Below are 16,335 nucleotides of genomic sequence, written 5' to 3'. Positions count from 1 at the left end.
GTGGAATAGACAACGTAAATGTGGAAGTTACCTAGTACCTAGTCGTAAATGATTATAAAAAGTTTATTGAGTCAGGGAATTGACAGAAATGTTTTCTGGTGCCTAATTGAATTGAAGAGAATGGAATATAAATTATGAATAGGAGAAACCGCAAGCTATATCCACATACGCTACTGCACCTAAATAAATTTTTAAAAAGTAAAATTATTAGGATAAGGTGGGGCAAATCCGACCGAGTGCATGGCTTTGGCTGTAAAATGCTCATTTTTTATCGGATCAAGTCGTTTTATATTATAAAATTGAAGGTTAGACTTCTACACAACTTTTTGGGAAAATTTTGAGATGCGAGCGTTTTACGTTTTTTTTTTGCTATTTTCAAAAATCGTGGGTGATTTAGCACAGATTTTACCCAAATTTAATATTTTTTCAATGATATATCAATGAATGTTATGTTATTAAATTTTAACACGAAGAAAATGGAATTTAATGTCAATCTTGGAATGTGAAAATCACGAGCAATGGCAGTTAAAGATATACCAATTTGCATCGGAGCAATTGCTCGACGAATACTATATTCATCACGTTTTTGTGTCTTTCGTTTGTAATTATGAACCATTGTACAAAAAATAATAAAAGCCAATTACCATTGTGTTGAAAAATTAATAAAAATATATTTCAATTTGATAAATAAACATTTTCTTAGCAAAATTCGGTCGGATTTACTCCATTATTTAAAGGTCGGATTTGCCCCACCGCACAGTGGCGTAACTACATCAAATCCATGGCCAAAATTATTTCACATGTTTTTAAGCTTTTTTATAAGATAACAAGTGATGAAAAATGGTTTTTCATGGTTTTAAACAATTTATGACCAAAATATGAAAATATTAAACCTCCTTGCAGTGTGATGCAAAGCCGAAAATAAACGAATTCCACGAGCATTACTATTTTTCAATGTAAACGTGTTTTTAGAGTAATCTATTTGTTTGAGGAAACTTCGCATTGAGATTTAGTCTGTTTCAACTGTTTTCATAAATTAAAACATTTTGTTTCAAGTTCATATGTTTATTTCGCTTTTCTGGTTTTCTTATAGTAGAAAAAATATTCAAGTTTTTGTAAATTCAGTAATAGAAATCTGTCCAAGTGATTATCGTATTCAATTTGGATTATTCACGTTAACACTTGCAATCCGGAGACAAGGAACTGGAATGAGAAGATTGCATAATTTGTTTGATGCTTCGCTTACGTTTCCAAGGCAACTTGTGTACGTTACGTTTCATATAGCAAGGTTAGTGGAAGTTATATCTCACACTCTTTTATATGACTATCGTGGTCATAATAGCTCAATTTGGTTAATAGACGCAATCTAACAGAAAATAATATGGGAGACTCAATCAAATCATTCTTGTCATATAATATTTTTTTCTATTTTGGCCAGGATTTGAAGTTAGGTACGCCACTGTGCACCGCGTTATTTTTCATTAGGATGCAATTATAAAAAAATATTAAAAAAGTTGGACTAAATTCATCCATGCACTTTAGGACTTTAATCACAGAATTTAAATCCACTTACATTTTTTATGCAATCACTTTAACAATCAGAAATATCCTATAGTCAATGATATGAAAATCAAATCAAAACACATTTATTGTCATTTGAGCATCTCAATGTAGACTAATAAAATGCTGTCATGTCACCATTATGATTATTTCCGATGCTCTACACGACAACAATGATATTAGTTCGCGTAGTGCTTCCGATTTTCGTTAACAGAGGGGGGTCCGGTTTACCCAACGGTCGAATTTGCCCCGCCTTACCCTAAATATTCTTACTTCATATGCGAAGCACATACTAACAATTAAATGTTTTGAACTATTATTTAGTCTGTTGTTCCAATTTATATTCAAAGATTATTGTCTAAGATAAAAAATAGGTTTTAAAATATGTAAGCTTCGTTTACGATCTATGCCGAAAGGTTACGTATCGTTGTATCGTTTCAAATAAGATAGTAGCTGAGCCATTAAATAGTGATACACAAACAGCTACGACCTCTTCTTAATTCGAAGGTCTAAACCAGCACTGAAGATGCACTTTATTTTATACTAAAGAATCTAAAAAAGGGCAAAATAGCAGAAAATAAAAACTCGCCGTGCGTTGCTATAACAAGCAATGTAGGCACGTGAATGTGGTGGTAATCCTTGGATAGACGTGCTGAAGAAACGTACGTAGGTATAGCAAGAGCTGAAGTGATTTTATATGCTTGCAAAAATTGCAAGCGGTTTTAACTGCAAAATTGCAAGCGATGCTAACATTATTTGCAAGTGATTGGCGCTTACAATGATTACAAGAGATTTTTGTTTTGGGTGTAATCTGAATCAGTGGAATGCTACCCGTGGAAAAGCATTTTGCACCACAGCACCCGTAATTTGCACGCATCTTCCCGCCTTCCCGCCCAATTCCACGCTCAAAAAATAATCACATACTCATCGATCCCCCTTCCGCACTTCTCTATGCCTACCCATAGCGTAGTCGGTCAATGTTGACAGTTCTATGAAAAAAGTCCTCAAAGCAGCAGTGACGGTGCCAAACCTAGTATCTTATCAGCTGTGCAGCATGGCAAGGGCACAGATACATGGCTAGGGCGCAGTGGGGCATGATCGATATAACCTTGACTTGAAGGCTTTTTGGCGATTTTTGGAGGACGATAAATACAGACATGTGTGAAAACATTCTGTTAGAAAACTGATCTACGTGGATCTACTATATTATCTAATGATGTTCTCAAACAACCATGGGCTAGAAGAAAAAAAATCGTTCCCGCCAAAATTCGAACTTGCCCCCACGCTCCCCTACACAGTGTACACACCATCAACTATATCGCAACACATTAAAGCCATATGGTTCGTGTACCAGTGGGGTATAAGTTCCCCGTGGGAGCCAGAAGGATAAGCCTGCCAAGAGCCATTACTGGCATAGTTATAAATATCATATATAGATACAGTGCTCACCCTTGCCGGCGCGGCGACAGGCGATCGGTGATTTTGGTTTTTGTTTGTCGGTTATCTATCACGGCGATTGTCAAATCCGTTCGGTGCAACTAGGTACATATATGAAGTGAGTAACCACACACTCTCCAGTCAGCGACACTAGGAGAATATAGGAAATGCGACAGGTTCGAGCCTCCGGCAGTAACGATTCGGGCACCGGCCGGTAAACATTCAAAGTAGACGCGTGGTGATTTTGTAAATCCAGTGGTGTAATTTCTGATAAAAAAGTAAGTTCGTCATGGATATTGACAGGATTGAAGCCTTGGTGTTGTAATACAAGCGACGAAGAAACAGGAATGTGAATGTGGATATTGATGGATATGTTGCATGTTCGATTCACCTGATCAAGGGTTTGGCAAAAAAGGCTTCATAAATAATGATAAAACGCGGTGATAGAATACACTTCAGACAGGTTTGGCAAATCTTATCAGGCAATCAGGTTGAATTTGCAAAAACACATTTGTGGTGTGATTCATCAAGAATGAATCACTGTCTGAAAAAGTGGTATTCAGAAATGGTAATCAATTTCGAGTTTGACAACAAATATTTTTTTTTAAATGGTGCAAGAAGTTCGATCACTATTTTCCAGCAATCTTGCTATGTGACGAGAAAACTAATTTAGAATAGGTGAATTTGTTCTGTATAGATTTGTACTGAATGTGAAGTGTGTTGAAAAGGAAGGTTACACTTTCGAAACAAGATTGTAGCTTCTTGGTTTGACTAATGAGAGAAATTGAAAGAAATTATGGTATGAATACAGTCTCAATATTACATTTTATTAAATTTAATAAATTAATATAATTTATTACAAAAACATATTGATTTTGTTTTTTGATGCACTTTTTTGGTTGCATCTTAAAATTAATAAAATTAAATTATGTGCTTTTGTCTAATGAAACATAAATGTTGCTGTGTACATGAAATGCCCATCGAGAACAATACACTATAAACTAGGAGAGGATACTAGAAAAGTGAGTTGATTATATCTTAATGAATCACTATCATCACGTAAATCAATGATCTCTATTCAGCATGATCATTTATTATGAAGGGAAATGAACGGAGAAAACGGTACTTAGTACTCCAGCATGCAAGTTCAAATCGCTTAGAAAAACCATACCTTGCATTGCATAATCTCGCGGAACGCAGTGGAATTGAACCCAAATGATTATTTTGATAAACGACCTCCTTATCATCACAAACATTTGTATACGAGCTATAGCCAAGCTTCAATATCTACCGGGACCAATGTGTAAATTTGGTTCACCATTCAGAACACATTTACGTGAACATTTTTTACAACATTTACAACTTCATATGCATGTATGTGGATAACGGTAGGGTGTAGCGAATGTTTAGTACGTGTCCGGCAGAACTTTTCGCAAATTTTCTATGTGAACAACTTTGCTGTATCATGCTGTATAATCTAAGTAAGCGTCAAGGTATTTAAAACTCTTGGACATATGCATATTCGAAGAAAACAGAAATCTGGTTTATTTCGCTAAAAAAAACGAACATTTTGAAATGAATCAGTCATATACTAAACTACAGGTCAATCGATTCTTTCAATACGTTGAAACCATTTACCCTTGTGAACCTTCACATAATACTACGTCCAGTTGCTGGTGAATATTTTATCCTGCAATATGCACTGAATTTATAGTGATGACCCCCAGACAATTGATTGGAGATAATTATTATGAGTGGATATCTGAATAAAAATCGATATGAAGTGCATTGTTAACGGGACCGTTTGCTCTAAAATACACTCAAAACTTGCCGGATGATTTTCTAACACTTTTCGATAAGATGGTATTTAGTACCACCGCAAGTAATTAAAAAAATGTCAATAATTTAATGTTTATCATTTTAGAGACGCGAAGGAAACTTTTCCAGTGTATTTGGATCATGGAGAAGCTTCCAATAAAAAAGTTTTACTAACAGCAGTTGACAACAGTTTTGTATGCCAAATAGTAAGAAATTTAAAAACATGTATAAAGTTATTGTTAGAAAAACTTTTCTACCGATAAGTTCTCCATCATGCAATTACATTACAAATGTTTCTTTTCTAATTAGGTTTTCATTAACAAAATATATATTTTTTTATTTTTTTTTGCAATTTAAATTTTTAACATAAATTTTTTATTTTGTGAAAAATGACACAACATTTTTTTCAAACTTTTACGCCCTCTGTTTAGTCTTCCATGCCGGTAAAGCGTGAAAAGTTTCATCGGAATCTAAGATTTTAACGATTTTTGGACGGATGTTTGTGGGTTTCCTCACAATACAGAATGGATAAAGGCTATTATGCAAAACCTTAAGGTCCAGGTCCAGGTTAAGTCTTCGATACGGAGTAATACCATGACCTAGGAACTCCTAGCATATTGTTAGTGCCAGTTGTTCCATTCTTGGTTGAAATGGACACCACACGGCTTTAAAACAGATTTTTAAAGATGCATCCCAAAAACCTATTTTTATGTTTCTTATTCGTATAACGAAAAGCTTTTGCACATTTCCCTTTTTCCTTTTAACGACATTAAATTAGCTAAAAAATACTTAGTAGGTAAAGTTATGAAAATTTAGAACAATAATACTCAAGTAGAGCAAGAATTGAAAATATGCAGATCGAAAAACTAGAAGTGGGGGTTATTAGGAACAGGCTTAAAATCTTCGAGACTAATCGTTTAAAGGGCGAACACGATATTATTGCGACACCGAAAATGTCATGCCAATTTTCTTATAATGTTTAAAATCAAACCAAAATTTTAGGATAGTTTTATACATATATTTACTTCAAAAATCAAAAGAAAAGTTAATCGATAGAGCCTTGAGTGTAAAATTGAACGCATTTTCGCTTGATGCCCTCCATCAAGGTCTTTACAGTGTCATCCGGTACCAGTTTCTCAGTTTTTTTCCATTTTCTTAACATGTCCTTCTCGTCTTTGACTGTCTTCTTGCTCTTCCGAAGTTCCTGCTTCATCATTGCCCAGTACTGCTCCACCGGGCGCAGCTCCGGACAGTTTAGCGGATTCATGTCCTTTGGAAAAAAAAATGGACAGAATTGGCCTCATACCACTCCAGGAAACTTTTATAATAGTGGCATGATGCCAAATCTGGCCAAAATAGCGGAGCTTCGTCGTGCTGCTGCAGGAACGGCAAAAGGCGCTTCTCGAGGCACTCATATTTGTAGATCTCGCCATTTACTGTGCCCTTTGTCACGAAAGGCTCACTCCTCAGTCCGCAAGAGCAGATGGCCTGCCAAATGAGATATTTGGAAGCGATCTTCGACATTTTCTTCTTCTTAAATTTGTCGTCCACATAGAACTTGCTCTTGCCAGTGAAAAACTCCAACCCCGGAATTTGCTTAAAATCGGCTTTTATATACGTTTCGTCGTCCATCACACAGCAGCCATATTTTGTCAGCATCTTCTCGTAGAACTTCCGTGCCCGAGTTTTAGCCGTCGATTGTAGCCGCTCATCGCGGTTTGGAAAGTTCTGTACCTTGTATGTATGTAGTCCAGCTCTCTTCTCTGCATTCTGGACGTAGCTCTGCGACATGCCGATCTTTATAGCCAAATCTCGGCTTGAGCCGTTGGGATTTGCTTTAATCATCCGTTTCACCTTTCCCTCCGTCTTTTTGTTCTTCGGCCCCGGTTTTCTTCCAGCTTCTTTGCCGTGGTCCAACTTTCAACCGCTCCTGAAACCGCTCCAACACTCTGGAGACGGTTGAATGGTGAATGTTCAACATTTTTCCCAACTGCCGGTGCGACAGGTCAGGAAATTCCAGGTGTTTGGAAAGAATTTGTTCTCTCGACTCGCGTTGGTTCACCTTCATTTTTGTTGAATCGGAAAACACGACTTCAAGTTTGACAGCATGTAAACAATACACATCAATGAGAAAGTGTGCAAAATTTGGTTGATTTTTACCCAATAGTAAAAAAAAGTTATGCCCTGTTGAATGTCTTGCAATAATTTCGTGTTCGTCCTTCATCTTCTGGAGTCGACCTTAGGTAAAGTTACTACGAATTGCACAAATTTACCAACATGTCTCACAGCAACAACAGAGTCGTCCCTCTTTACCATTAGAACCGACAGCTTTCCTATCTGTATATTCCAAATCCTAAATCATAACTACATTTTTCATAACTTTTCCTACTTTGTAATCTCTAGCTAATTTAATGTCGTTAAAAAAAGATAGAAATAGAATAAATCGTTAACCAAACAAATGCCGTAATAAGTTTTTCTATGATTATATTACTGTTAAGTTTTAGAAGAAAGTTGAAAGTTTATCTTGTTATCGCTTTGCATGCAATACCTCCTGGAATCACCAAAATTGTGTTTACCGCTGCATTAATCATTTGCAATAAAAAATTTATAATTTTTAGCCAAAGCAGAAAACGAAATTGATCACCAGCACTCAAGAGTATTTTTATAAGTTTTGCATCATTTTGATATCATGATGGCACCAGTTTATATGGGAAATTTATGTGTGACCGCACTCTTGAACTCATAACTCCAGAACCGGAACACCGATCGACAAAAAATTCAACAGCAGCCGATGGGAAGATTGTACCTTTCATTTGAGACTCAGTTTGTGTAAATCTGTCCAGCCATGTCTCAGAAACATAGGTGACATTTCACGACATACACTCATACATACATTCATACATACATACATACATACATACATACATACATACATACATACATACATACATACATACATACATACATACATACATACATACATACATACATACATACATAAATATATAAATACATTGCATAGGCAAGAAGTCACAGCCTGTTGGAAGCCCTGGCGAAGCTGGATGTAAGGCTTTGCAACGAAAGTTCCGCTAGCACATTCCGTCAAGACGGCCGGGAATCCATCATTGACGTAACATTCTGCAGTGCGTCACTGATGGATAACATGAAATGGCGAGTTAGTGTGCAGTACACACATGGCGACCACCAGACGATCTACTACACCATTGGTCGGCGGAATGGCATTATAACGCGGAGAGTGAGGACTGGCGAGCGGAAGTGACAAATAAAGGACTTCGATAAGGACCATTTGGTGGAAGCACTTCGTGCTGACAACCTCGCTCCAATTCCGAATGCCGATGAACTGTCGGAAACATTAGCAAAGGTGTGTGACGTAACAATGCCCAGGAGCTACCGGTGTCCGGCGTATTAGTGGAACGAAAGGCTAAGCATCCTCCGCGCTGCCTGCCTAAAATTCAGAGAGCATGATCTGAGGCAGTCAGAGAAGACTGTAAGATGACATTCAGGGCGGCTAGGGCCGCTTTTAAACGCGAGATAGTGCTTAGTAAGTCCACCTACCGCAAGAAACTGTTCAGGGAAGTAGACGCTAACGCCTGAGGTAGCGCGTTGTAATGGCCAACATCAAGGGTCCAATGACGCCAACTGAAAGATGAGCTGACAATCTAAAAATTATCGTGGAGGGTCTTTTCCCGAAGCACGAGCCACCCACATGGCGGTGACAAACGAGTCTCCAACGACGAGCTCCTTATAGTGCCGAAGGGGCTAAAAGAGAAGAAAGCTCCCGTTCCGGAACGTGGCCCTAAAGACCACGATCTTGGCATTTCACTATACATCCTGGATAGTTCTACAGAAGTGCCTGGACGAAGGTTACCTCTCGGATGGATGGAAGATCCAGAAGCTGGTGTTGCTTCCAAAACCAGAGAGGCCATCAGGAGCATCATATCGGCATATATACCTGCTGGATACTCTTGGTAAACTTCTGGAAAAGGTCATCCTCAACAGGCCGACGAACTACGCTGAAAGTGAGAACGGACTATCGCAGAGGCTGTTCGGATTCCGCAAGGGGATCTCGACGGTGGACAATCGCAAGCGCGGAGAAAGCATCGAAGCAAAAGAAAAGCAGCAAGTGCTCCTGCGCCGTGGTTACGATCGACATGAAGAACACGTTCAATAGCGCCACCTGGTTCCGAACTATTTGTGCAAAATTCTGAAGTTACTTTCAGAACCGAATACTGGTCTACGAGCCGAACGTGAGGCTGAGGTCGATTGGGGTTACGGCGCAAGTACCTCAGGACTCTATACCCGGCCCAACGCTCTGGAATATAATGTACAACGGAGTGTTAACACTGCAACTACCCACGTTGCAACCAACGTTGTCGTGACGATAACCAATGAGCCAATGAGAGGTTAAGATGTTGATGGTAGAGACAATAGACATCGTGTGAATCTAGATGGCTAACACTAAGTTGTAGCCGGTTCTCCACAAGACGGAGGTAGTTGATACTCAATCCTATCGATGCGTACGCTGAAGCATCTGAGTATGATGGTCGACGATCGGTTATATTACAACAGCCATGTTGACTATATATGTGAGAAAGATGCGAGGACAACTAACGCATTTGCAAGAATCACGCCAAACAACGGAGGAACTTGCATCTTGATGCAGCACGAGACGTCTCCTGGCGGGTGCCTCATCCAAAATACTGAGGTGTGGCGTACCGGCTTAGGATGCTGTGCTTAACTCAAAGCAGAACCGGACGAAGTTGACGAGAACGTTTCGCCCAATGGCTGACCGTGTCGCGAGTGTGTACAGAACGATATCGTCGGAGGTGGTATGCGTAATTGCCGGGATGATCTCTATCTGCATTACTCTGGCTGAGGATGTGGAATGCTACAGGCGGAGAAATGCACGTAATGCAAAGAGACTGGTCCGAGCGTACTCGTTGGCTAAATGAGAAAAGAACAACGAGGAGAAAGCTAGGTGGACCCACCGACTCATCCCAACTGTGTCTGTTTTTCTCCGGGCTCGAATGCTTCCAGAAGTACCTCCATCGGTTTGAACACGCTTCGTCACCCCTTTTCCCGGAGTGTGTGAAGTGCAAGAACACGTGGTCTTCGAAGTCCGAAGGGGTATACCTGGTGTGTCAGTGGACAATATCGTCGAAGAGATGTGCCACGATCATATCTGGGACGCCGTCAACAAAGTGGTTACGAGCATACTCTCCGAGCTGCAGAGGAAGTGGCGAAGGGACCAACAATGTAGCGCCATTGCACAGTGGTCCGAATCCAGAATTTAGGATGACAAAAACATTTGTGACTAAACTACTGGCTCTAGAGATTTCATGGCTTCGGAACAAATAATCTGAGGCATCTTTTAAGGTGGGTGACATTAGGGTGGTCTTTATTGTTTGTACGATCTGAAAATTATTTTCGAAATAAGAAGAGATAGAACAATGAAGTGTTCCGCAAAATTGTAGTACAACCTTTTTCAAGCAACTTTGCTGAGGGCGTCATATTTGTAACTAATGTTGTGTGATAGGGTATCCCTAACAAAATCAGTTTTTTCGTTATAACTTTTTAAATAATTTTTTTCCGTCAATAGCGTCTTCACAAAACTTTTAGAGCTTATTGAGATGAATATTATTTATATAGACATATTTGAGATAGCTCATATAGTTTAAAAGTTATGAGCATTTTTAGCAAAAAAACACAACCTGCTCAAATGTTGATATCTTAAAATGGAGTAAGTAAAATTGATCTCTTCTTTTTGCATTCTAAAGATCATAATTGATAGTATGTTTTATGAAAAAATCTCAGAGGTCATTTTTGTTTAACTCATTTTATTTTAGTTTGAATATTGAGAATATTACTACTATTTGTAGCATTAACAGTAAAACGGTCAGTGTAACCTAGCAACTATTTTTAAAATAAGATCAGATAGATAAACCAAATCTCAAATAAAACTGCCCGAGTGTGGCAAAGGGCCCACTGAGTTGTTGTTTCTAATGTAGTCGTGTATCAATCCATCTGAACAGCGGAGAACGTAGTGTGATGTTTGGCTAGCCATCCTAGTCACACATATTTTAATTTACAGTATTAACTTTGTTAGCTATTTTCGGAAAATTTATGAATAAGAGAAACGAAAGATGTTAAAATCGAAAAACAGATAGGTATTCTAAAGTTAATCATTCGTAAACTTAGAACGGAAAGCTAGAGCTAGGCAGGATCATATGGGCATGATCGAAAGGAAATGTTAAGAATCGGTGGTCGATGACGACGTTTTGAGAAGGAAACACTGAAGTGGCGTGTTGGAAAGACGACAAATGGTTTAAGGAAAGATCGAGCCTTCGAATTAATGAGCCATTACCCAGCAGAACACTTCATTGTTCTATCTCTTTTTATTTCGAAAATAATTTTCAGATCGTACAAACAATAAGGACCACCCTAATAGCACCCGTCTCAAAAGATGCCCCAATTGACACAGACTATTTGTTCCGAAGACATGAAATCTCTAGAACCAGTAGTTTAGTCACAAATGTTTTTGTCATTCTAAATTCTGGATTCGGACCACTGTGCATTGGCTAGAATGCCGCCGTGAAACCACAAATCGGTTATCAGGAGAAATTCTGCCGCCGGGAAACTCTCCGACGGTGTACATTTGGTCCACCGCCGGGAACCAGTTGAGTAGTACGCGACGTAGCACCAGGTTCGGGTCGCCAGTGAACCGGACGTCAGGCTTCACCGGAATCGTCGAACCGTCCTCGACATCCTACGGGTAGCTCGTAAGTGAGCTAAATCCACCGCCGGGGATTTGACCGAGGAAACCGCGTCGAATAGCTAGCAGTGGGTCGTTGAGGCGCCAGTGAACCGGAAGCTACGCTCCACCCGCTCAGTTTTGGGAGTATCTCTCTCGATAGGAAATTCTCCGTCGGAGTAGGCTAGATCCATCATCGGGAGCTAGACCGAGTAGTTCGCGAACAAGATTTCAGTAAAGTCGAGAGGTGTGTGCTCATCGGGGAAGTGGGGCGAAATGGAACGAGAGGGGAACGAAAGGGCTTAAAGGAGTTGCGGGGCTAAATGACACCGAACAGGAAGGCAAAGGGCTCAAGAAGTTGTAGTGCTAAAACCAAAGAAGAATCGGTATCGTGAGAACTTCGCGGGGAACTCTCCTGCGGCGTAAACTAGTTTAACCGCCAGGGACTAGACTGAGCAGACCGCGACAAGACACCAACAGTCGGGGGTCGTCGGGGCACCAACGAACCGGACGCCCTGATCCACCGGAATCGCCGACCTGACCTCGACACCTGGTTGATTCATGACTTCTCTCGCCGGGAAATTCTCCGTCGAAGTATAGGCTAGGTCCATCGTCGAAAACTAGACCAAGTAGTCGGTAGCTCAACGAGTAAGTGGTGCTGAATGGATCGAGAAGGGAGTTGCGGTGCTGAATGGCACAAGGTAGTCGAAGGGCTCGGAAAATTAGTCTAAAGTTTGCCGCCCAGATTGTCTTCGTAGGGAAAGAGCACCTAGTCTCGACCCTCAGCTAGCTTTATGACTGCCATGCAGAAATTGCCAGCCTGTGGGGATGTTCGAAACTGGTGGTATGTCGAGGAGTGGTGTTATAACCGTACTGAGGGAACTAATTACTAACTAAATAATTGAATTATAGTGGGTACTACGCTCATAAAAGACCCCTCGCCGAAGTAATGTCATAAGGTAGTGCTAGGAAGGAATCAGGTTCTGGACAAGAGCAGTGGTTTTTAGGTGGCCGGGTGGCAGCCCAAGCCCGTTTTCCGAGACTAGGGTTTTGTACATTTTTCCTGCCTTCTAAGGGCTTTTTCGAGTTTTTCTGCTCTCACAGACACAGACGAACTTTGTCGAATGATGTAGGATACTCAGCCCTCCGGGCCTGCGTAATACAGTTGATTTTGTGAGTGATTGCATTGTCTTTCCATAGGAGAAAGACAAAACAAGAAAAATATTCAGAGTAAGTTATCAAAACATTTGCATAACTCATAGAAAAACTTAACTGCGCAAAGAACGGCGTCACTGAAGTGGCCAGCTTCTGTCCGCAAATAGTGGTCCACTTCTGTCTACAAGCGCCGATTTTTGTTAATGCATTTCACGTCAACACAATGTAAATAATGGGCAGAGATCACTTTGCATTTCGATATCTTGTTAGAGTTACTATCATAGTTACATACTAACATCTTTGCTATGGGTAGAAAACATTGTGTCAGTGGCTGCAACGAAGCTTGAGTTTTTAGATTCAACTGCAATTGGGGGAATGCAAACCCATTCGTTTCCCCTAGTTTGGCATTCAAACAGTTTTTATGGAGCTTGTTCCATCGTAATAGACTTGTTAAGCTTTCGTTATTTGCTGGCCACATATGGGACACGTATGCGTAGAGCAGCAGTATAACAGATTTGCTGAATAATGGAACAAACATCCAAACACGAAACTAATTTAGATTACAACTTTAATTATTTATTGAATTTACATCTGCGTATTTCCGCGCTCACAAGCCCATAAAAATGAGTAATGGAACGATTCCCCTACGCGCGGAATTGTATTCTTTTTCGCTATCTTTCTACAGAACAAGCCACTCCCGAACTAAATGGCTCCCTAGGACGTTGGGTGAGACCTTCAACGCGCACTTCACACCACAAACGATTGACATCCCAGAACATTCCGCATAACAGTGACAATGACGAGAATTAAACCCCTAGTAGTCCGCTACAAAAACGCAGTGTACGACCTGAGCGAGTTCGCTCACAAACATCCCGGCGGCCTGAACACGCTCAAGGGCCTCCACGATCAGGACATGCAGGAGCGATTCGAAAAAGCCCCCGGTCACTCCAGTGCCGCCAAATATTTGATGAAAGAGTACAAGATCTGTGATAAAAACAACAATGTTAATGATTTGCCTGCCACCGATTCCAAGCATGGCCACGCGAACGGGACGAAGAATGGGCTCAATGGAACAAAACTTTTGAATGGAAGCAATGGCACACTGCCTCAAAGTACCGATGATAGCATGGAGGTGAGTACATACATTTATGTGGATCCGGTGTATCCATATTTGGAATTTAGAATACTCCAATTTCAAAATCAAGCTATCTTATCATCCAGCTCAAGCAAATAGATAAGACTCACATGGGAGATTACGTGAACCCATAAATCATTGGAGCAGTCCATTTGAGCTGCATGTCGATTGTCACGGAAGAAAGGAATGGGGATTTGGCTTAAAAAAACATTTGGGGATTCTTTATAAAATAAATTTGAAAAAATGTTCCCCTCTTTCTTCTAGCACCTCGTGGATTGGGATAAACCAATGCTGGTGCAGATTCCAACCCTAGGTAAACACTACGCCGATTGGGTTAACAAACCGGTAGACCGGGAACTAAGACTCTTCGGACCAGCATTGCTGGAAAACCTCACCAAAACACCATGGTGGCTCGTACCGGCTTTCTGGATTCCTTCTATCATGTACCTAATACACCTCGGAGTAAAGGACCAATTATCAAAGAATACCGAGGACCTCACCTTAAAGGATCACATTTCCCCAACGGTCATCGCTTGCCTCTGCTTCGGGGTATTCGTCTGGACCTTACTAGAATATACCCTTCATAGATGGGTATTCCATCTGGATCCGAAAAACAACTGGATCCTTCATACATTCCATTTCCTGATCCATGGATTACACCATAAAGTACCTTTCGATCCATACCGACTAGTGTTCCCACCAGTACCGGCCATAATGCTGGCAAGTTTATTTTACCAACCCATAAGGCTGTTGTTGCCCCATCCCGTGCTGATGCTGGCGGGAGGCCTGATAGGTAGGTGAAGCTTGTCTTATATTTCCATAATCTCAGGACATATTTATTAACGATGATCCGTTGCAGGTTATCTTGGGTACGACATGATTCATTACTACATTCACTACGGAAGTCCCAGCGGAGGACATCTCTATCATATGAAACGGTACCACTATCAACACCACTTCGTACATCATGACCTAGGTAAGTAAATCCTGGAAAGGTTAAATCCAATGCAGGCGCATGGTGATCTAAACACATTTGTCCAAATAATAATGCTTGCCAAATTTTTTCGTAGGCTTTGGCATCAGCAGTGCTGTGTGGGATAAAGTGTTTGGTACAACCATTCTACTGCGCAAACTGAAGTACCTGCTGAAGTGGTAGAGCAAGAACACACATTCCGGAAGTACACGATTTTAGTCAGACGGCACCAAAAAGAACAAAGTATTTGTAAACCAATTTTTAATAGCTTTAAGGTGATAGTAAATATGTAATATTTTAAATGATCACATAAAAGATTAAATATGTTCGTACATGTATTGGTTTATTATTTTTACCTTCTATTTAATAGTACACTGTGTAAGTACAATAAGGAGATACAAAGTTTCGGATATCTTTAGCAGATGACTAACAAGGCGTAAATGCTTAACATACAAACTGGGTGCAGGCGTTTCCTAAACGTAAAATTAAGTAAAGATATGTGCTTATACTGTAGTATACTTCCACTTGCAACTGGTTTCCTTCTATAAAATAAGTGTAGTCTCCCTGATCGAACATCAATTAAAACAGAAAATAATAAATATCTGAACTTCATTGATCTTCAAAGAAAAATTAATTGCAGCAATTAATCACAATACTCTAATTAAGTAAAAATGCACCTTCTCGAGAGAAACTTATCAAACAACAAACTGCTAAGTGCTAGAGAATATTTGGTTCATACTGCCGTACACAGGCTAACGTAACATCCTAACTATTATCTATTTTGGAGGTTTTCTGCGTCAGCTGACGCAACTGTGGGAAACTGCTCTTAGTCGAAGCAGGATACAACCGACTGGCAAGCTGCACGAACGGTTCGTACAGCGAGGCTCTCTCCATTGCATTCACGGTATAGTGTTTAATTCGCTCTCGTGCGCACCAATTGTTCGCCCGTGTCAGGTTCGATTCGATAGCTTCGGTGTTCAGCTGCTGCTGCTGCAGGTGGGAGGAGTTGATAGGCGACGAGCTAGCCGAACGAGTCTGCCGGGAGCGCATATTTGCTATCACAATTACGAAAATCTACGGAAATGGAATACGTTGTTAATACTGATAAGCAGCTGCTTTCCACACTTACTTCTTTCTTATCTTTGAACTTATCGATATCACTCTTGATTCCAGCGAGCATATCCAGACTGGAGGGGTCACTGGGGTCGTATACAAGTATAAATGCATCCGGATAACTGAGATAGTGTCTCGGTAGTTGGACGCTTCCTTGCAATCCAGCCGTGTCGTATATCCTTAAAGTATCACGGGTACCCTTCCCGGTGTCTACGCTTGCCACATAGGTATCTTCAATCGTGCCGTGGATTTCCTACAAATTGGTCAAAATTATTTTCTACATGCCATTGTTCTACAATAAACTACTCAATTTCGAGATAAACTACGCTACCAATTCATTGGAATTGATCGCAAACGAAATACATTAATTAT

At 40.3% G+C, this 16,335-nt stretch overlaps 2 protein-coding genes across 2 annotated transcripts; one reads left to right on the top strand and one right to left on the bottom strand.

Annotated features, from left to right (window-relative positions):
• The first annotated feature begins 3,048 nt into the window (after positions 1–3,048).
• Positions 3,049–15,182, top strand: LOC131690844 (uncharacterized). The gene is made up of 5 exons (XM_058976909.1): positions 3,049–3,275; positions 13,428–13,874; positions 14,142–14,670; positions 14,737–14,853; positions 14,948–15,182. The coding sequence occupies exons 2-5, from the start codon at positions 13,539–13,541 to the stop codon at positions 15,031–15,033; spliced, it is 1,068 nt and encodes a 355-aa protein (XP_058832892.1). The 5' UTR covers positions 3,049–3,275; positions 13,428–13,538; the 3' UTR covers positions 15,034–15,182.
• On the bottom strand, positions 15,177–16,239 carry LOC131690845 (NF-kappa-B inhibitor-interacting Ras-like protein). The gene is made up of 2 exons (XM_058976910.1): positions 15,980–16,239; positions 15,177–15,924 (listed from the first exon to the last, which is right to left on the bottom strand). Exons 1-2 carry the CDS (start codon positions 16,028–16,030, stop codon positions 15,616–15,618), a joined length of 360 nt encoding a protein of 119 aa, XP_058832893.1. The 5' UTR covers positions 16,031–16,239; the 3' UTR covers positions 15,177–15,615.
• Positions 16,240–16,335: the final 96 nt, after the last annotated feature.

The sequence above is a fragment of the Topomyia yanbarensis genome, chromosome 3 (genome assembly GCF_030247195.1).
Source record: "Topomyia yanbarensis strain Yona2022 chromosome 3, ASM3024719v1, whole genome shotgun sequence".
NCBI lineage: Eukaryota > Metazoa > Arthropoda > Insecta > Diptera > Culicidae > Topomyia > Topomyia yanbarensis.
Note: the sequence above shows the minus strand (reverse complement) of the source record. Positions and strands in the feature narration are given on the sequence as shown.